The 22,276-nt window shown below is 43.7% G+C and overlaps 1 protein-coding gene across 2 annotated transcripts in view; it reads right to left on the bottom strand.

Annotated features, from left to right (window-relative positions):
* The window catches only part of MSRA (methionine sulfoxide reductase A), a 343,248-nt gene that overhangs the window by 196,952 nt on the left and 124,020 nt on the right, over window positions 1-22,276 (bottom strand). For both annotated transcript variants that reach the window (XM_045831823.1, XM_045831824.1), the window contains one exon: window positions 6,916-6,984. In XM_045831823.1, the coding sequence (XP_045687779.1) occupies window positions 6,916-6,984 (69 nt within the window). The remainder of the gene's footprint in view (window positions 1-6,915; window positions 6,985-22,276) is intronic.

Genomic DNA, 22,276 nt, shown 5'->3' with positions numbered 1-22,276 from the left:
TGTGCTGTTTTCCACATCTATGTTTCTCCCCTAAAAGATGCTGGCCAACAGAGAAGCAGCAGGAATATGGTTGATTCTCCCGCACATCCTACTGAGCCTATTTTCTCTGTAGAAATTTAAGAAATTTCTGTATATCTGTAAAATAAATATCTCATTCTCATTTTCAAAACCTTTTAAAAACTTGGTCAAATGGATAGTCACTGTGTGCTAGTGACAATAGGAAAAGAAAAAAAAATAGCCAAAACCGACCAACTGCATAGTTGGGGCCCAAAGAGAGACCGTGGTGTTTTCTGAGAGCTCTGTACGGACTCGGAAGGAAGCAGTCGGTTGAGCTGACTTTAGACCGGTGGGGAGAGTGGGCCTAAAAGAACGTTGACCAAGGGTGGGCCAGCACCCAGTCAGTATCAGGTCAGTTCTCAGCTAATGCTGTCTGCTACCTTCAGAATCCCTGACTAAAAGGGCCCACCAAGTCTTACACAGGAGAGATTATGGATCAAACAGAACTGACCAATGCTGGAGGCACCAGCTGGGGCCTTGCTCACCGCTGTCTCTTACTGGGGGGAGCAGGTGGCCCCCCAGCGAGCACCTCACAGGCTGGCCCCGTGAGCAGAAGCGCCTTGAGATCTGACAGCACATTCTGTCGCCCCTATCTTAAATGCCGTGATGACCTCACAACATTCTGACAACAGCCCTACGAGGTAAATATTCTTCCCCTCATTTTACAGATGGGGTGTGGGGCTTAGAGTCAGCGACGACCTTGTCCGAAGTCACGCACCGAGGTTCATCTGACTGCAAGGACCTCTGTGAACTCTGAATTCTCATTAGAACTTCTTCACCACATTTTACTTGTGGGGAGGCTTATTTTCTGTGTCTTACATGCCTTCCTGAAGGTTCAGGCTGATGGGTATGTGATCTCTAAACAAGTAAAGTATTACTTTATCAAACACTTGATTTACTCCTTTCTACAGTGGGTTTAGTTCTCTAAGCATAGTAATCCCCGCGCACATTCCAGCTTCCATCCCCTAAATATATCTCCGCCCCCGCACCTGCCACTCTCCTTCCCCCTCCCCACACCAGGACACCCTCTCCAGCTCCAGCTGTGTTCTCCGGGACCAGGTGGGCCGCACCATCCCCAGCAATGCCATCCAAACCGAAAGGGATTTTCGATATAGACTTAGAAAGGCCCCTCCCCACTTCCTTCCCCATATTATCTGACCTCTCCACACTCACAAAGAAAATAAAAATTGAGATCATCACGCACATGAAAAATATATAAAACTGAATGTGCCTTAAAACATGGCTCCAGGTGACCAATTATTGTTCCCGAAAAGTGTTTGAGCTTCCCGTAGGAGGAAGGCCTATTTCCGTTTTCCCAAGTACCTCCTCACTTAAGAAGTTTGCACCAGTGAGCAGCCTGCTGTTCTAACAGTCTGGTGCATTTAGATTGTTTGGTTAATTATAAACACATTTCAAAGTCATTCTTTCTGGCCTTTTTCCTAGAATGAGTGACTGCCACTCCACAGCTCACAGAATAGTCTTCAATAGTTTTCAGTCAAGGTTCAGGGAGAAATATGCCACACCGGGATTTGATTATTTACCAACATAATGTTGGATTCAAGCCAATGAGACACCAGTATATTTTCCTTTGAAGTCTGACATATTGCCTGCTGCTTTCAATGCTGTTTTCTTGGCTAGCAGACAAAATAACTGTGGCTGTTTCAGAAATCACCTCCAGTTCAAGTTGGGGACTGTCTTATCATTGGTTCCTCTTACAGACCATGAGCTCGTTCTCCTTGGGGTGCCGAGAGTGAGTCCCCAGAGTGAGCTGCATCCACGGGCCTCTGACAACCACTGGCCCCTGGTCTGGGGTCAGTCCCTGACAAAGCTATTCAAAAAAGAGTCTAGCAAATTCTTGGCACCTTGGCTATACACAGACATGTGTAATGAGATCATCAGCACATTTCCATGGTATCTGGGATGATCTTTTGCTCCCTCTTGTTTGGAGAGCCCTGAGAGAACCTGGCAGAGAAAACAGGCTTTGCAGGGACTTGAGTTCATAGAGCCACTGCTCTCAGGCCACGGGGAGCCGAAATCCTCTGACAACCCCAAGAATTCATGGAGGAACTTCTGCTGCTGACCCTCGGAATCAACTCCTGAACATCATGATGTCTCACGGCAGACTCTTACCTCTCACCCAACAACTCAGAAGTGGGTTTCTAAATGACAGGATCAAAGAATTTTGAATTACAAGTGATTTTTTCAAAAGGGTTTAACATTCTGAAACAAAGTAAATTTTCATTTATCGAGAAGAAAGATCTTGAAGGCTATTTAGTCCCACTTCCTAACTGGTTAGGAATGACCTATCATTTGAATACCTCTAATGATGGAAAGCTCATTAACCTACATTATCAGGCAGTAGTAATACAATACTAAAATTGCTAGAATATAATCAGATCAATTCCCCATCTCTTATTAAAGTGCTATGGTCTTATAAATATGACTTACCAAATATGACTTACCTTTTAACTTCAAGTCATTCAGAAAAAATATAATGATATATATTGAGTAAAATCTTGGAAGTGAGTAACTACTGGTATTGATGCTATATTATATATAATATAGGTCTACTGCATTATAATTTTTCACTTGTTTACTTCATTTTATGTATCTAATTTAATTCAAGTTCACCCAATGTGTATCATTACTCTTGGCACAATCTTTTATAACATACATTTTCATAAAAGGTGACATGATATCTTAGTTCTCTGAAATCCTCCAGGTTTATACCACACTATTATTATTGTTGTTGTTGTTGTTGTTGTTGTTATTATTATTATATTACTCCTGACTTGAGGACATGTTTACTGATTTTAGAGAAGGAGAAAGGGAGACACAGAAGGAGAAGGCGAGAAACGCTGATGTGAGAGAGAAGCGTTGACTGGGCACCTCTCGCACGGGCCCCGACTGGGGACCGAACATGCACGTGCCTCATTATGTTAGCAGCACTCTTTTCACGCTCAAAAGTACCTTAGTGTAGGTGATAATTTTATGGTCAAGTGCCATACTTTAAAGTTTTAAAAGATTGTATTTCATTTTTTAAAACTGTACTAAAAATCTTCACACATCAAGACTGCGATCCCAACCCCCAACTTCTCTGCACTCTTCTCAATTAAAAAGCTTGTCATTTTGTTTTAAAATGATAAATCTCCTTAGCTGTGGAATATTTTTAATAAAATGAATAGCTGCTCCGTGCTCAAGAATCGCCACCATGAAGAGGCTGGAGCTTGTGCTGTCCGCTCGGATGGGGTGGCCCACTGCCAACAGGGTGTCACTTTCATTAAGTTACTGAGAGCCGGAGAGACCTTTCTAAGTCAGGCACAGCATGCTGGCAAATGAGATGTGAATGTCCTCGTGCCTGGGAAAGCAGTCCCTCTACTTGGCCAGATTTCTTTCATCTTTGGGTGTCTCCATTTCTCTGTCTCTGAAGGAGCACAATAATGCCCACTTCACAGGCCTGGTGTAGGATTAAAGGGATGCTGGCCATAGGGCCCTCTCGGCTACCAGGAACAAAGGCATTAAGTAATTGCAAAATGTTTGGTTCCGCTTCTCCAGCCTGGGAAAAAGGGGCTCCCACTGACTTGAAAGGGAGCATCACACACGGATGATGAGAAACCCACGGGAGAGCAGAGCCTATTACCTTCATTACCAGGGCCCCAAAGTGTGGCGAGAGCAACAAAGAGGCCAAAGAACCGTGGTCACGGAAAAACAAGAAAAGGACTAATCAATGGGCTGCAAAGAAAAGCTGAAAAGATGAACATCTTGGTTTAAAAATAATCTGTGAAGATTATATGCCAGAAACTAGGGAACCATCTATATATTCTCTGGTCACTTGATCCAATAACACACCTGTGTATTCTTCACAGCAGGCTGGGCCCTGGCTCCCTCTCTCCCCTTCCGTCCATTATCCACTCCAACATGAATACCGAATGGCAGTTCAATGGCCACTTTCAGAGTGGATTAAATTTAAAAGCTCCTATTTAGACAGTAAGGTACATTCAAATGATTAACCAAAAGATAATGAAATTGAAACTAGTGATACAATTTTAGCATGAAATATTAAGACCTCCAAGAGAAAAGAATGAGTTCAGACAAGCAGAAAGTACTATTGTTGCTTTGGTGAATTCACAGTCAAGTATATGTAAGACATTCTCCTGTGCATCAATACATGCTACTAAAATCAAATGAGAAAAATGAATAGTAGGAGATGCCACTCCAAGCAGTATTTTCCCAGCAAAAGCTGTGTCTCAAGAGTTCTTCAGAGCACCCTGAGAATGCATAGAAATTCACAAATCAACTTGCCAACCCGGCTTGGCTGGAAATCACGCTTTTGTGCGTGGATCTAGCTGAAAGGCACTTCAGAATCTACCTGACTCCCCGGGGCTTCTTCAACCTGTCCCAAGAGTCAGGGGACATCGTTAAAAAGAATGCGAACTTCAGGATCAGCTAGACTTGGGCTACAATTCTAGCACCACCATCTCACTGGCTGAGTGACCTGGGGTAAGTCATGTGACCTCTCTGAGATGGGGATTACATAATCCTACCAGTCTTTCAAGGTGTGTGGAGGATTACAAGCCCAAAATATGTCAAAGAACTAAGCGCTATACTTAGTTTGACCTACTGCATACTATTATAAACAACCCAGAATGAGAGAAGCCCACCCCCAAAACCAACTGCTCCCTCATTCCATAGAGGCCAGGCAGATAAGTAATATAAATGAGAACAGTTTTAAAAACATTAAAATAAAATGCTTGAGTATACCTGACCAAAATAGGGGTCTTCATTTAAGCATCTGGAAGAGCCAAGCTGCAGTTCTAATAATGTAAAAAATTCTTAGATGTCAAAAGATATTCTATGTTACAATCTGCACGATTCTGCACTTGTACAAATTATGCACACGATTCGCTTCTTTTAAAACCTAACCCCTCGGCCACTCACAGTGGGCATGGCCTGTCCGGGGCTGCCTGCTGCGGGATGAGCCTTTGGTCCTGAATGTGCAAACTGTGGAACCAAAGGGAAGGCTCTCAAAGCAGCCCGTCGCCCTTCTCCCTCTACAGGTAAAAGCACTGAGGCTTGGAGGGAAGTTGCTTCCCTGGGTCAAACAATAAAGGCCTTGGGTTAGGATTTGGGGGAAAGCCATTATAAACCAAACCTGTGACAATAACAGTAATAATAATAACAGTCTCATCATACAGCTTTATTCACATCTATTGCCAATTCTGTGGCCAAACACGTCATTGGCCTGCCTGGCCCTGGGACCGCCCTCCAGGAACAAAGTTCTCCTCCAATATCACAACGACGGAGGGAAGCCTGCTGGGAGAGGTCAGTCTCATTTTCTGTTTCTCAGTATGACATGAAGCCTAGTTTCTAACATGTCTCCCAGTTGAAAAATCTAAAAGACAAAAACAGTCATCAAAAGAACCCTTTGAATATTGATGTGGCATTTGCTGTCCCCTGGTGACAGACACTCGCTAGGCCTACAGCTTAGGTAGAATGGCATCACGTGCACATCACTCCGCAGAGGGGCGTTAACAAGTCAGATATTTGGCACACATTTTTAGAGTGTCCACTATGCTTCTTTCTGCAAAAATCCAATTCTCCATTGACATTTCCAAGCATAATAATTCCTAACCACTGACCGGTATATTTTAGGAGGTGACAGCCCGTACAGAGCAAGACTCACAAACACCTAAGCAGGGCAAGTGCCTGTCCTGCTTCATAACTCTTCAACTGTTCATCGCCACTGCTTACTAACTCTGGTTCGGTCTCTGGGATTCAGGAAACATTCTATCCTGAATATGCTAATTGAGAGATGGGTCGTCCTGAGGCTAATTTCCAGCACAAAGAAATTTCAATGCTTAAAGCAGCTATACAACAAAAGCCTGTGCAGGAAACTGCCATCAAGAGCAGGGCAGGAGGAAGCCAGAGGACCAGTGAAGTCAGGGGACTTGCGGGCTTTCAGGACGGGAGAGATCACAGAGCCTGTCTAAGGGCTGAGGGGACGGAAGCAGAAGGAACAAAAAGCTGAAAATCCAGAGGACAGAGGACAGGGATGGAAACCCCTGAGAGGGTGATAAGGGGTGGGTCCCGTGACATGGTTGGAGAGCGGATGAAGGGAGGGGGAGGAGAAAAGGGCAGAAAGGGGATACAGGGAAGAGAAGGGAAGAAGAAGGAGAGAGAGGAAGGGAGGAAGTGCCAGATGGAGAGACATTTTGAAGGACAAGGGCACTGAGGTGACATTAAGACACCATGAATCAGGAAGGACCTCCCCACCGAAAGGTTTGGACTCCAACAGAGAAGTGCTGCTCAGCCACGTAATTGCACGTGGTAAACATACACTCAGGGGTTAGATGTTATTCTTCTTAAAACATTTTAATTGCTGTTTTCTCCTAAGGAATATGCTCAGTTCATAATGGAGGAGACAGAGGTCATTCAACTAGATTGATTTTTGTGGAATAACAACTCAAAATGACTTCAATCCCACCCAGCCTTCAACAAAGTTATATATCTATGTGGGAGGGGGAAAAATTCCTCCTAAGAAAGAAAAACCCAAACCCCAAATTATCAGGTTAATTCACAGGGTGGACATAAGAAACAGCAAATACATAGTCTGATATTTGGCCTGTAAGGTGAGGGGAAGAAAACATATTAAATTGTACAGAAGAAGCTTTTCTGATCCCAGGAATACTAAGAACTCGGTAGTTGGGTTTTGGGGTTGGGTTTTTTTTTTGCTCCGATGATTTGTAAATATCTAGAAAAGCCCAGATTTTGAAGCCCCGAGGACACTTGCTACAACTCAGAAATTTGGCACGAGTCTGTGCGCATGATTTGGGTTTTCTTTCGGAGTTGATGTCTTACCAAATACAGCCATCTGTGTTCCCTCTGGGAAAGGCTCGACTGTGCTGTTGCCATTGACATGATGTTTGGCTATAAAAATAAAAGAGAGAGAGAGAGAGAGACATGTAAGTTAAGTGTAAAGTTCTACACACAGACTAACACATGTCATTAAATGTGTCAAAGAGCCTATTTCTCATCTTTAGTTAGAAATGGCACCTCTGAAGAGGTTTCAATTATTTTGCTTTTAATCTGTGACAGAAGAGCCCAGAGATGGGCCAGTCGGGCATGTCACTTTACAAATGAGTGCGCTGCGGGTTGGGGCCGAGCCAGCCCAGCCCGAAAGCCCCGGACTCCTGGCCCGAGGGTTCCCACTGTGCCAGGCTGTTGTCCTCTGAGACCAGGGGAAGCTCCAGGTTCCAGGGTGAACTGGGGTGGCTTCCCCTGAAGACTCCCGATGATCAGAACATTGACTCAATCAATAAAGTGAGTCGTAAAGACAGCAGGGTCACAGTGGGGCCCATTTTTCAAGTACACATCATTTCACTGCTCACTGCAGTACAAGCACTGTTGCCAGGAACCAAAGATACTCACCTTCTTGTAGAACAGACAGATACTCTAGTACTTGTTACTACCCTTCATCCACCCTGGTCCCCTCCACCAATCATCTGTGCCACCTTAGTGCATGTCAAGGACTTAGAAACACAAAGGGACCAGGCTATGGTTTCCCAGCATTAATTTGTTCCCATCCCTTAACTCCCAAACTGTAACCAGATAGGGAATATCTGAATATGTCCATCTATGAGTATTTGGATACTATCCTCAGCGACTTTTGAATATGGCCATTTATGTTGAAAATGTATAAAACAAGAGTGGCTGAAATGCTTTGACACTGCATCATATAGCACATATATTTTGATGTAACGGGCCACATTAGATTCACTGAACTCTAGCAAAGGACTCAGCACTAAAGCTAGGCTCTGAGGGGTCTAGGGGGAAGAGTGTGACATTTTCTCTGCCCTCTAGAAGGGTAAAAACTTCAAAAGCCAACTCTACCAGAAAACTTACAATTTTATGCTAAGTCCTGGAATGGGTGCTAAAGGTACTGACTGTAAGAGCTCACAGCAGAGGGACAGCAGTTGGGATACCGGAGCCAGCAGCCTAGACGAGTCGCAGCTAGTGTAGAGTGCTGAAGGAGAGGCAGGGTTTACAAAGGCAAAGGACGAGGAAGCACCTTGAATGAGAGCCAGGAGTAGGCATGACCAAGGCATCGCGCTGGTCTGGAACAGAGTGTAGTCTGGGTGCAGCGGAGGTGATATGCCGAAAAGCAATGGCAATGAAGGACAGATGAGCAGGCAGGGACCGGGGCAGGGAAGGCCTTGAGAACCACATCCAAACCCAGGGGAGCCCTAGACAGCCTCGGCAACAGCACTGCAGTCCTTTAGATCCTGAAGGCTTCCAAAGCTCAGTGCCGTTCACACAATCCCTTTAGTTCGGTGGCTTCCACTGGTTCTCAGGTATTTGTGGCACCATCCTGAGAGAAAACCTGGGAGGAGGGAAGGAGCCAGCCCAGGTAAATGAGAGAGCAAGGCTTACAGTCATCTCTAAGCATAACGGACGCAACTGGCAGATGCGAGATGAAAGGTCCCAGGTGGCATGGGACCTTGTCAAACACTGACTCATACGGTTAGGGCCAAAGGTTACTGACTCCAAAGAAACGTGACAATGCCCCATGTGGAGGTCACGGTCCTTGGTTCTGTCCTATGGTGAGCCCTCCACAGCCCTGCCCATGGCTCTATAACATCTTTCTTTACACGTATTGGGAGTTATAAGCCCTTTCAAACACTGTGAACCACTAAACAACCTAAGAAAAAAATGCAAGAGGAAAAAATGTGATATATATAATAATGTTTATAGAAGTATTATCATTTCTAATAATGAAATCTTAAAATAAGCTAAATATCCAAAAATAGAGAAGGTGCTTAGAAAGGTATAATCCATGATTTATTAAAAGCATGGACTACTATACAGCTTATGTTGAATGCAGTATTTGAGAGATATGTAGGAATGCGGGATGGAACATTTGGGATAACGGTGAGAAAAAACAATCCCCCTCCACATTGGATGTAGATTATAATGACAACTAATTAAGATATGAATGCTTATGGTAAAAGACTGTCATAGAAACATGAAAAATGATAATAACTAGGGAAATTATACAAGATGTTTGCCTTTATTAACTTCCTTGGATATTGTTAGATCCTTATTTTCTAAATGAAAATATGTTCACTTGGACTTTTAAAAAAGTCAACAAATTACAGATTTAAAAAAATTCTTCCCCAGTACTTGATTTCCCAGGACAGTCCCCCAAGCCTTATTTATAACCTAGCACACATTTACAGTAAGAATGTAGCCTGTTCCACATCTCCTCTGAGTCAGCTCAAAGGCACCTCCAAGACATGATGACCGTCCACTCCGAACTTGACCCTCCTCCAGCGCCCTAACCTCTGGGAACGGGACTGCTATCCTCCTCCCCTGTTCTCCTGCACGTTCTCTCCTCCTCACCACCCACATCAAACCCACCACCCACTCTAGGTGATGTTGCCCTGCAGACATCTTTAGAGTCCTTCCACTTCCTCCCTTCGCCGCCAACACCACTCCAGTCCCAACTGTTACGGCCTCTTTGCCTGGACTCCTCCCAGTGTCTCTACACCCCTCTCTAGCTCGTTCTTCCCAGCACAGTCACATTACCTGTCAAAAAGAAAGAATAATTCTGAGTCTGTGACACAAACTCCCAACCTGCTCCCCACCATGGCTCCTCACTACACTGAGGCTAAATCAAAATTCTAAGTCTTCAAGAAACCACGTGCCCTGGCCACCCCTCATCCTCCATTCCCTCTATGATAGCCATCTGCCCCCTCGGAACCAATGGCCTCATCCTGCAGGGCTCACCAGAGCCACACCTTGCCCCTGTCACTGTCTGGACGAGTGGACTGTAAGCTCAGGGAGGGCAGGGCTCGAGTCTCTTTTGGTTCACCACACCCACACTCCTAGCACAGCACGGGACACAGCATAGGTACTCAACAGTTCTAAAAAGTCTGTCTTTAGCCATTATGATAGATATATCACTTGACACACTAAATGTATATCTCTCTTTATGTATGTACATGTATCCCTCATACAAAAGGGATCATTAGAAAGGGCCGCTCGAAATGGTTTCGCCTGCCATGTGGCCCGGAGACAAAGGCACTCCTCTGTTCCACCCCTCACATGTCCAACCCCCTTCACTTCCCGTTCACCTAGTCTCGCCTGAGAAGGCAGCAGTGCTGGTGGACGTGCAAAGACTAGAAATGCTACCTAAACTGGAGGAAGATGGAATTCAAATGCAACTCTCTCCTCACTGCTAAGGTCAGCCTGGACCTCGTCTTATCTTTTATTCTAGAGCCTGAGGCCCAAAAATAACAGGTGTCTGTAAACTCAATTTCATATTTTCTTCTGAACTGCAGCTGAGTCTTACCTCAGTCCCTGGAGAGCAAAGACATAGCATTAGCCAACAAAAACTGGTGCAGTTTCAGCAGTTAAGGACACGGGTTCTGGAATAAGACTGACTGACTCGGAATCTCTCCTGTTTCCTAGCATAGTCATTTAACCTCTCTGTGCCTCAGTTTCCTCATGTGTAAGTTTCCTCTCTTGTAACAATCTTATGTGTTGCTTTGAGAATTAAACGAGTTAACACATATAAAGCACGTAGAACCGTGCCTGGCACAGAGTAAACACTACTTAACTGTTAAACTAGTAGTGTCTTTGTGTGCACTTTATTTTTCACAAGATCTTCACCAGGAATGACAAATACATAGCACCTATTTACCTTTCCTCCACTTCCATGCCCATGGCAGGCATCACTAATCAACCACACCACATTCTCTCCACTTAGCGCCCCACAGAATCTCTCAGTATTTAAAGAGCATGTGTGTGCTTAAATCATTCCTGGTCTAAATGAATAAAGCAGAAAGATAGTGCAAAGAAAGAAGCCATTTTCCTTCTCAATGCTACATAATAAATTGGAATAAAAAGACAGATCCATTGAAAATCTCCAACACTCTGTAGATAGCTTTAGGGATAAAAGAATGGAGGGAAATCTGAGTTCTACTTTCTGTCCCACACAGAGGGAATCATGAGTTCTCGAAAACTAAACAATGGCAGTTCTATTCCTGGAAACCAAGGCTGAACTTCGAAGGGCACGTTCCCATTAAAACTCTGCTGAGGCCAGTCTCTGGGAGCCAAAGAACAGGCAGTCCTTTAAAAACATTATGCAGGTCAAGTAAGATTTGGGGGCAGGTAGGGGAAGACTAACCTGGGAACCTAACAAGCATTTATTAGTTTTTTTTTTCAAAATTGATTGTACATTTCACCACAGAAACAATCAAACTGACTAAATAATCAAACTGACTAAATAAAAAAGTCACTCATTGATTGGATACTGACTATTGATTACCAGAAGGGCATGAAACGGAGACAGGAGGGCTCTCTGACAGGGACATCTGTTGCCTGGCCACAGCAGGGTGGATGTCTCCAATCTGGCTGGTTGGACAGATGTCCCTGCCCCTGCTCCGTGGGGACACATTCCAAGGCCACATGCTCCAGGAGGACAACCTCTGATGATGGCCAGACGTGTCCTCAGTCAAGGGTACGTGAGGACAAGGAATAGATTTTCATTTATCTTGAAAACCCAGTGCTTGAGGTGCAGCAAGGTTAATTAGAGCAAGTTTGGGTCAAAGTCAACTACTGGAGAGATTTTGAAGGGGATTTGGGGGGCATGTTCAAAAGTTTTAGATGATGATACTGACACTGTTTTTCCTTTCTGCTTTGTTTTGTGAATATCTAATATACTTCAAACTTTATGACTGTTTTCTTCCTTGAAAAATACAATATAACTGATAATGAACCTATAATAATGCAAATTCAGACATAAACCAACCAGTGGAGAGCTCTTTGTCCTGTACTCAAACTGAGAGAACTAACATTCATGTCTTCCAGGTGGGGGGGTAGGTCAGATAGGCATATGGCAAGGAAGTGGGGGACTGAAGGGTGGGCTCGCAGACCCTCAGTATTCTCCTGCAGGTCCAGTCTCCTCCAGTCCGGGTGACTACGGTGATTCCACCTCACTGAGATTCTAGGCACTGCCACCGTTGTCCTGGGCGTCACGGTCAGCACCAGACCCAGAAGCAATGCTGACACAGCCTCGAATGAGACGGAAGCTTCAGAGCAGCAGGTCGGCTGGCAGTGCGAACCCCTCCCACTCACGTTACCAACCCCATGAAAACCTAACCCACACTTGACATTGTTACTCTCAGTCATTCATGCTGCTGTGAAGCTCATCAGTGATTAGCATGGGACTGAAGCAAAAGTGTATTTATTCCATTAAAATGGCAACAAAAACCTGTGAAGTCCAAAAACAAAATATGGTGTCAGAGTCCCTAATATTGTCTGTTTCTTTGTGGCTCTTTCTCCAGGTCACACACTCCTGGTGTCTCAAGGTAAAACACCAGAACTAAGTCAGGCGCATATCTCATCCACAGCCTGAGCTTTGGACCAGCCTCTCCCGTCTCCAGCGGAGGGGCCCCCTGTTACACTGACCAAGCATGCCGGGCCCTGGCCCTGCCAAGGTGCCCTCCACAGTGTTCTGAGGATGATTGGATGACTGTGAGCATTGCTTTGTAAGCAAGGAAGAGCAGGAGTCCTGGGGATGCACCTGTCACCCGGTCACTCAAAAACAGGGCAGGTGCACTGAGAGAGAATATGTAATGATGCTTCTCATCACCTTTGCCCAGAGGTCCTTTGGGTCTATGTTGTTTTTGTCCTTACAGTTCTTATAATTCTGGGCTATGTTGCTTTAAGGTGAAATTCAGTCCAGAGTAGGTTTTGCTCCCAACAGTGTACTCTACATGTGAGGAGGGGAAGAGTGGGAAGTTACACGGTGGCGGGTGAGTTACTGGGAGAGCATTACTCTGCCAAAGGGCCGACTGAACCTGCTCCCCACCCATCCTGTGTCTGAGGAAGTCTGCGCCGTCCTTACTGACTGATGAGGTGCACAGCTACAGGCAGATGGAATCTGTGGCTAGGAGAGGCTGAAAGGAGCCCCCAGTAAAGGCAACGGTGAGAATGAGATGAAAAAGTCCCCAGTTGCTATGGGCGCCCAGAGGTGAGCATTCCTTTCAGAGCTCAAGGAGAAAGAGAAGGTCAGTCTGCACTGTAGGTAAGTGGGGCTGCCCTAAAAACAGAAGATTTGCTATGGAACAAAACTGAGAAAAATTAGATGAGAATAGTTTCAGATTGCAGCCCCCCCCCCCCCGAAAAAGTCATATATTGTTCAGGATCTTAACCTTATGCTCTGACCACTGTCCTTTCTCCAATTAATCACACCCGCCGCCACCACTCTCCCTTCTCCCCCTGCTCCAGGTGCAGCAACCTAAGATGCATCTCTCAGCCAGTAAAGGAGCCAACGCCCCCACTCAGGCAGCCCCCAGATCTCCCAGCATCCTTCTACAGAAGAGCCTGAAACTTCACCATGTGAAGTTCACAAGACGAAGTCAGACCAGGATAGCAGAGAACAAGGCCAGGCTTAAACCCCAGCCTAGATTGGGGTTTTGGAGACACATAAGAGTCATAATACACATGGGTAATATATACATATGTTACATACAAAGATGTAACATAATATATCTTTGGCTCATATCTACTGGCAATTACATTTTGAGTTGTGGGAGCAAAGATAAATTTCATAGATTCTATAAGCAAGGAGATCCATTCAATCAACAAACTTTTTACAGAACCTTAAGGGAAGATTTCCAGCTAAAAGAGTGAGATGGTAAAAATGGGAAGTGTTTTAAAAGAATAAAGCATTGTGTAAGCATAGGGCCTTTTCAGCTGCACGATACGCCTGCTGTACTTCCAGAGATGTGCTCAGCGCACAGGCCACAAGTGCAACCGCACACCTGGAACAGCAGTGTCAAGTGCACACACCCTCAGACACAAGCCTTGCTCTGTTCCTAAGAAAAACACCAGAGAGAACGATCCCACTGTGTCCCTGTGTTGCCTGAGGCCGAAAGATTGCCCTGAATAGGGAAGGAAAGTGACCACAGGGGTGCCTACAATTAGAGCGCAGGAGGTTGGCCAGCATCCCTAACGACCATCATCGGAATCAGTTCTGCCTGCTCCCCAGGCAGGCTGCAGCGTTTCTGTAGAAGACAGAGCTTCCACTGCCACAGAGAAAGCAGAGAACGACGGGAACACACATTACACATAAAAAATTTAACTATATAAATAACAAATAAATACATGAAGAGATGCTCCACCACACAATGAGATACTATTTTTAATTCATGAAAGTGGCAACGCTCACAGAACCAATGCTGGATACCGAGGAGGGTGGAGAGAGACGGGCTTTCTCCGACACCGCTCACGGAAATGCGGACAGCTGAACTCTGGTGGGAAAGCAACCTGGCGATAGGCATCGGGAAGGTCAAAAGCATTTAAGTCCTTGGCATAGTGATTCCAAGTATAGCAGGTTTGTGTGTACCTTAGGAAATCATCAGAACCATCCAAAGATGTTTACAACAGAATTGTTTACAATAGTGAAGAACCATAAACCACCTAAATGACCCAAAAAAGGGAGATTAATAAAGTAATTGTGACACAGCCCCAAGGTGCAACATAACATAGTAATTTTTTTGCACAGTAACTTTAAAAGTATGATCATAAAAAGGTTTTTTTTGCATGCATCAAGAAATAGTAATAATACAGAGTTGAGTGGGAAAAGCAAGATACAAAAAAAAAAAAAACTGTCCAGTATTCTAAGGAACAAAGGCACAGAAAAATGACTAGAAGGAAACAGGGTAAAAATGTAACAGCAGCTGCTTCTACATGCTGAGTGATGGGTGATTTTTCTTCCTTCTTTATATTTTTATGTGCTAAATTTTAAAGCAACTCTTTCTTGGATAATCAGTCAACTTACAAAAAGAAGAAAAACTACAAAGCGAATTGAAAAAGAAGAAATCAAGATCTGATCAGGTATATTTTCAAGTTGTAAAAAATCTAAACATTTCCCTACGAGTCCCATTCCTCTGTTTGTGTTTTAATAAAAGGAACAAGAGAAAGCATAAAAACTCTCTTAAATGAAAACAGCCAAAGAGTAGATTATTTCCTGCTAGATCACATAAATGACCCAGCAGAGGTCCTTTTTCTTTCCAGGGTTTTGCTACTCTGAACCCTGAGGTTTGCTCCTTAAGACTGCCCCGTGGGCGGTGGCAAGGGAGCTTTCAAGGCCTTCCAGGTTGACTCAAACTGGCTATTTTGCTGGCCTATTAAACCCCATGTGATGAGGGCCATCTCAGACGTGGTTCCAGACTTGGGCAGGGCTCCTGAGCTTGTGAAGTCACAGGGAGGCAGGTGTGTGAGGGAAAGGGACATGAAAGGTGACAGAGAGACTTGGGGGGTGGCTCATTTCTGTCCTAATAAGTCAACACACAAGGACCACAGATCAGAAAATAGTTGCTCAACACCGGTTATGTGCCAGGCTGGGGAAAAAAGATAGTGAGACAATGCCTTCCCTTCATCCTTCAGCCGGCAATGACCCTGCTGCTTAGGTACAGCTACACGCAAGGCTCCTGTGTCAGCAGCACCGCCAACAGCTCTTAACACCCCTGTAGCCTCGCTGTTATCGGACTGGCGTGAGCTCCCGGTTCACATGACATTATCCCCGTAAAAGCATTCCTTCATTGTTCATTTCACTTTGGAAGAATTCCATATTCACTTTCGCAATACAACGATATTAATTACCACATTTAAGAACCATGTCTAACTTAGGAATCTGTGATAAGCGTATAAAATTAATTGATGGAAAATTTCCACCTGACTTTTATGAAATCTCCCCACCCCCCCTTAACACGTGTAATTGCTAATGACGACCAAAATTAGATGATCTTGAGCATAGAAATTCCTTTTAAAATAAAATTCTTTTAAGGAGTCAAATCTTTATGTCAGTTTGATAAACGTGACGTCCCTGTGAATTACAGTGTTGGAAACAGTTGCACTGACAATGTGGCTGCAAACCAAAGTGATTTTCTTTTATGCTAAGGTCTGTGTTTCCTATTGACTCTAAGCCATATTTTACACTTTTGGGATGACTACTCAACATATCTATAAAGGAACACACAGAAATCATAGTTTTTAGTATTGTTCTTAAAAACGCTGCCCTTCGAAGACTCATCGGGGGCCCCGGCTTCCCTGGCTCGCTCTGCATTCATCGCTTACACACGGATGAAGCGAAGTTACCCACATTCTTTCCAGCATCTGTCGATGTCAGTTCTGCCACATTCAAATGATCAGTGTTGTGCAGTGTCCCAGTCCTGTGAGTGTAATTAAGGCATGAGACCCACAGAGGTGTTTTCCATCCTATCCTCAGTTTTGTTATCATGCTGGAGGCTAACTGCACGCCTCTACTGCCACTACGCCCGCTTTTTACAAACGGCTCTATACACCACACGGAAGGTGGCATCCAGCTCTTGCAAAGCCCCTTAGCATGCAGCAGCGGGTCTCCTTTCTTCTTCTTACTGAACTTGTCAGCAGCCTCCAGCAGGAAGCACAGGGCGCCTCCATGGATGTTGTATGAGGTGCCGTCAGCTGTCAGTCAGGCAGTGGGCAGGAATGGTCCAGTGACTCCTCCTTCCCTCCACCCCCAACCCCTCTGACAGTGATAAATGATCAGGCCCTCTGCTCAGCTGAGCCTGACGGGCCCAGACCTCCCCTTGCAATCTGTTCCAGACCAGTACCAACCTTCCCCCCCTCCGCCCCCTCACCACATCCCCTGTCAGCACTACAAAGCAGGCTGCTACAGGGTAAGGTCAGATCTATTTGCTTTCTTGTTGCTGTTCTTTCATGAAAAGGAATTATGACTTTATTTTGACATGGAAGCTCCTAATAGAAATGGAATCTGTTCTAACAAGCCTTACAGGAAACTTATCTTGATTCTCTTTTTACATTAAAAATGACAGAGATAAACCTAAATATGGGCCTTTAAGAAGAAAGAGAAATAGTCACAGATACAAACATAAATGTCAATTTAGCTTTCATTAAAATCAGCAAGCTTTCCATTTATTAAGTTATTATCTGTTGCTGGGGACAAAGAGAAGAAAGATTCTAAAGGAAAATAAAATATTGGTAAAGAGATGGAACATTAACATTGAAGATTGAGATTCATCAGAGATCAGCTCCTACAACACATTTTGCTCATCTACGAAGATGGTCCTTTAAGGCTTGTAAAAAAAATTGGCACCAACCTTTTGCATAAAATATTCTATGCTGTGGAACACTATGCACCCATTACAAAGAACGAGGTAATGCTCTAAACACAGACAGGGAACTGCCTACGACGTGCACTGTTCACTGGACAGGATAAGGTGTATAAGATGCTACAATTTACTTTTTTAATATTCTGTTTTTACTTTTCAAAGTTTGTCCCATGGATGTATTACTTTTTTGAAAATGGAAATAAAACAAGAGTTTCATGTCCCCAGTCTTTGCCGCCTTGTGATCATCCCTTTCAGCCCTAGAGCCTCCTCTGAGGGCTGAGCGCACGCCGACGGGCAGGAGCTGCCAGCAGCCCTGGGCTCGGATCAGCCCGACACGCACGTTCATCCAGGCCTAGGATCAGCACCAGGGATGATCCCACCTGTATCTCGCAGTAGCAGAGCTGCAACCTGGCTTTAAACCTCTGAAGTTCACAGTGTCCTAAAGGGCCTCAGGACAGAGATACCGCTCCATTTCCTCTCTAATCGGTCCCCTTTCTCCAAAGCAATATGGTAACTGTCCTCTTTTTAAAGGAGTAAGGAATTTAAAAGGACCAACCATTCCAAGTTTTAGATGGAATTAAAGCATGGTTTAGTTAAAATAAAAGTTCTTTCTGGGTTTACACTTATTTTTACTTCAGAGGAAGAAGGGAGAGGGAGGGAGACAGGCTGGTACATAAGCAAGCATTTTGCTCTTCTGGAATTTGGTACGTATTTTAATTATTTCTCTGGCCCTCTTGCCCTTTATCCTGTCTGTTTCTCTCTCTGTTGTAATTGCCCCCCACGACAGAAAATAGGAGTATTTTTAAATCTATTTAGATTTACTGAATATAGATTATGTTCACCATTTCTAATTTTAAAAGCAGCTGAACCATTTTACATTTCTCTTAAAAAAAAAACATAAATCAAGTTTTTACTATGAAGCCTGCAACTGATTCTCAATAAGTTGGTGAATTTTTTTTAATGCAGCTCTTACAAGAGAAACACCACATGTAAATCATCTCCTTTGAAAATTTCCCCTAAGGACCTGTCGTTCTGGGAGAGCGGGCTTGGTCACGAGGCTGAGTAAGAGCAGTTGGATAACCCAGTACACAACTGTATTACGAAACATCATGGACAAATGTTCAATTACAGTTCTACAAATGGGACAGAAAGGCATTTAATGATGTTTTTATGCCAAGTCCCATGAAAAGGGCAATGCAAAACTGAACATCTTAACTTAGGAAAGTTCAGTGGAGATAGGGGTGGTTCTTAAAACATGCTAGTGGTTTTCTGACTCGATGAAGGGACAGAGATTAGAGGCCGTAGTGCAAGGCCTGCCTGGTTAGCTTCCTTGAGTATATGCCCGAGCCCCCTCCCGGACGTTCAAGCAATGGGCTGACTCCAGGGTGAACGCTCTAATGATGGGGGGACTGGTGCACTGCCAAATAAAAGGAGGGCCATGTCCGAAAATGTGGAGCAAGCAGGAGGCCAGGCAAGTGGTCTTCCCCTGCATCTGCCCAGGGGCCCGAACAGTGATCTTCCAGCTGGAAGGCCATTGGCTTCCACATACAGGTGTACATGGGCTGAGGGGCACGTAGGCAGCCAAAGCTGTTTCTCACATACTAAATCTGAGAGAGTGTTTTTGGAAGTACCTGATTAAGACCCTAGAATTCTACAAAAGGAAAAGACAACTGTGACCTGGCATAATGCAACTATAAAGGGACTTAGGTGCAAGCCCTGCAGAAAATCTGATTTTGAGTAAAATTATGTCTTGATAGGTCTGTCAGGCTCTTAGTGCTAAATTATAGTAATCTCTATTTTCTGTCATTTTATCTTCCCAAAAGGCTGATAGCTCAAAATGTAAACTATTGTGGGGAAAGTAACTGGAGAGGACCTAATGAAATACGGGCAAGCCCCTAACTTAAAAATGGGTCACATTTCAAAAGCAGGTTCATAAGGCGGACAACTGGGGCATAGGATCCATTTTGTCATGCACACGCCACTGTATTAACAAATGGTGGTGAGCTAGCCCACAGGGCCTCCTCAACTTATAATGAGTCTCACATATAACTCGTGCCTAAGATTCTAACCACCATTTATGGAAGTGTCCCCATGTGAAAATATACACTGAGTTCTGCCCTTCAACATCAGGAGCACACCCTCTCACGCCAGTCAAGGTGGTTGCAAGCTACACACAGAGAAAAAAAAAAACTTCCCCTCCTTTCCCAAGCTACTCAGCTACTACTCTACCATAGAAAGGAATCCCCACTTTACTGGTCTTTGCGGAAAGCAGGAAGGAAATCCCTCATTACACAATAACCACTGTTCAAATGCAGGTTTATTCTAAATTCAATGGTCTCATTTCCGGTGAGAAAGGGAAGCTGGGTAATTCTGGCTCAGGGTCTCCCACAGGCTGGAGTCACAGTGTTCACAGGGGCTGCGGTCCCCTGTGAAGGCCAGGCTGGGGGAGGCCTGCTCTCAAGTTCGTCTGACGCCAGGCCTCAGGCTCCCCAGAGACCTGACCTGGAGGAACCCAGCTAAGTCACACCAGGTTCCTGACACCAAAATTGTGACATAATGATTATTCTTTTAAGCTGCTAAATGTGGGGACAATTCATAGTAAGTGGTAGATTACTGCCGTGTTCTAATGAAGGAAAAATAATGTAATTTTTAGCAAAGAAAAACTGATGGCATAAGCCACGAAATCAAACCATCTTTTATCAAAGTGTTTTCCACAAGAAAAAGGTATTTCCTGTCTAACTGATTTACAAATTAACACCTGGAATATGATCTATTTCTAAGTTGAAGACCAACCTCTCTGTGATTTATTTTCTCCACAAACTTTCTTCCCTAGTGTGCTGGAATTGCTAGAACAGGCATTCCTGAACCAGTGAAGTCTAGGAATAGTGTATAAAATATCAGAGTAAGGCTTTTAAAAGCACTTCTGCAATAATTCTGGCAATTTTTATTCATTTGCATTATCCAGAGAATTGTTAGTTGCTTTTCCTGCTGTGTTGTTTGGGGAAGTTATATCTCTGCCTCACAGGGCTTACAAAAACAATGAAGAAAAATGGCTTTCCAAAATTCCCAGGGAAGCTAAATTTAAATTCATGCCAAAGGCCTTAACTGAAATGGAGAAAATTTCCTGAATTTTGATGGGATTTTGCTTCGTCGTTTAGCTGGTTGGTTTTGTTTGGGGGCTTTTTTCTTCAACTACATGGAAGTAATATGGCAGGATTGTTTCTGTCCATACCGGTAATTTAAGAAATGTCCTTTCTCCCCTTTTCTGTGGGAATCAAAATCAAATCTAAAAATCAGAATTGTTGCTCGTATTAAACCAGGTTTGGCTTTTGTTTTTTTGTTTTGTTTTGTTTTAATTAGCCTAGATACTTCATCCATAGCATCTTTAGGTCACAGTACCTCTATTCTAAGCATCAAAATAGTGGGATTCTATTACATCCTGTGATTACTGTACCTCGAGAAATTCTAAGCGCACTGCTAACCACCATGAAACACTGGAAAGGTCAAGCTGGAGCTGCTCGTTTCAGCGATGTGAGAAACGGTGCTCTTGGCTCATTGTTCGCTTAACTTCAGTTCTGGCGGAAATATTACTCGACACACTCTGGTCTTCCCCTCCTTTGAGTCTGTTCAATCCCAGGTTAGAACGCATGAGAAGCGGGGTGAGTGAGGAGGGAAGAAAAAAATACTGGCTTAATACAGAGCAATGTCTCCAACCTTTCTTGAAAATGAGAAGAAAATTCACAGGTCACAGAAGTCTCAATTCTAATAGTGCTTACAAGTAATTCCTATGTAGCAGTTGGGGTCCAATCAGGAGACAGAAACCACACCGCGGATTATAAATGAGAAGTCTAACATGAAGAATTTTAATTATGGCTAAAAAGTAATTACACAATCTAAGGAAATTCTCTATGCTGAAAGAATTAAAGAATATCTAAGTAAATGGAGAGACATACTATGGTCATAGATTGAAAGATCTGGTATCCTCAAGATGTCAATTCTCCCCAAATTAACTCTATAGTGTAACACAATGCAGATGAAAACCTCAGAAGTTCTTTTATTTTATTAAGATTTTATTCATCCATTTTTAGAGAGGGGAAGGGAAAGAGAAAGAGAGGGAGAGAAACATTATTGTGTTTCTGCCTCCCTACAGGGAACCCAGCCCGCAACCCAGGCATGCACCCTAGACTGGAATCGAACTGGCAACCCTCTGACTCAATCCACTGAGCTACACCAGCCAGGGCAGGAAGTTCTTGTACACATTAACAAGTTGATTCTAAAATTTATATGGAAAGTCAAAAGACTTAAAGTAACCAAAATAAGCTCTGAACACTGAAAACTTGAAAACATCATGAAAGAAACTGAAGACACAAATAAAATATCCTATTCTCAGAGAGTAGGAGAATTAATATTTTTAAATATCTATACTACTTATGCAATCTACAATTCAATGCAATACCTATCAAAATTACAAAAGCATTTTTCACAGCAATAGAATAAACAATTATAAAATTTGTATGGAACCACGAAAGACCCCAAACAGCCAAATTATCTTGAGAAAGAAAAACAAAGCTAGAAGCATCACACGTCCTGACTTCAAACTATATTACAAAGCTACAGTAATCAAAACTGTGTAGAGGATTGACATAAAACCAGATACATACATCAATGCAACAGAAGAGAGAGCCCAGAAATAAACCCACACATATATGGTCAAATAATTTACAACCAAGGAGCCAAGAACATATAATGCATAAAGGACAGTCTCTTCAATAAACAGTGCTAGGGAAAGTGCAAGCCACATGCAAGAGAATAAAACCGGAGCCCTAACTTTCACCATGTACAAACATCAACTCAAAATGGATTAAAGACTTGAATGGAAGGCCTGTAACTATAAATTCCTAGAAGAAAACATAGGGGGTAGGCTACCTGACACTGGTCTCAGCAGTAATTTTTTTTTTAATTTGACACCAAAAGCAAAGGCAACAAAAGCAAAAACAAACAAGTGGGACCACATCAAACCAGAACACTTCTGCACA

The sequence above is a fragment of the Phyllostomus hastatus genome, unplaced genomic scaffold (assembly GCF_019186645.2).
Source record: "Phyllostomus hastatus isolate PE091 unplaced genomic scaffold, TTU_PhHast_1.1 phas_contig_159, whole genome shotgun sequence".
Classification (NCBI taxonomy): domain Eukaryota; kingdom Metazoa; phylum Chordata; class Mammalia; order Chiroptera; family Phyllostomidae; genus Phyllostomus; species Phyllostomus hastatus.
This window is presented reverse-complemented; position numbering and strand designations above follow the sequence as displayed.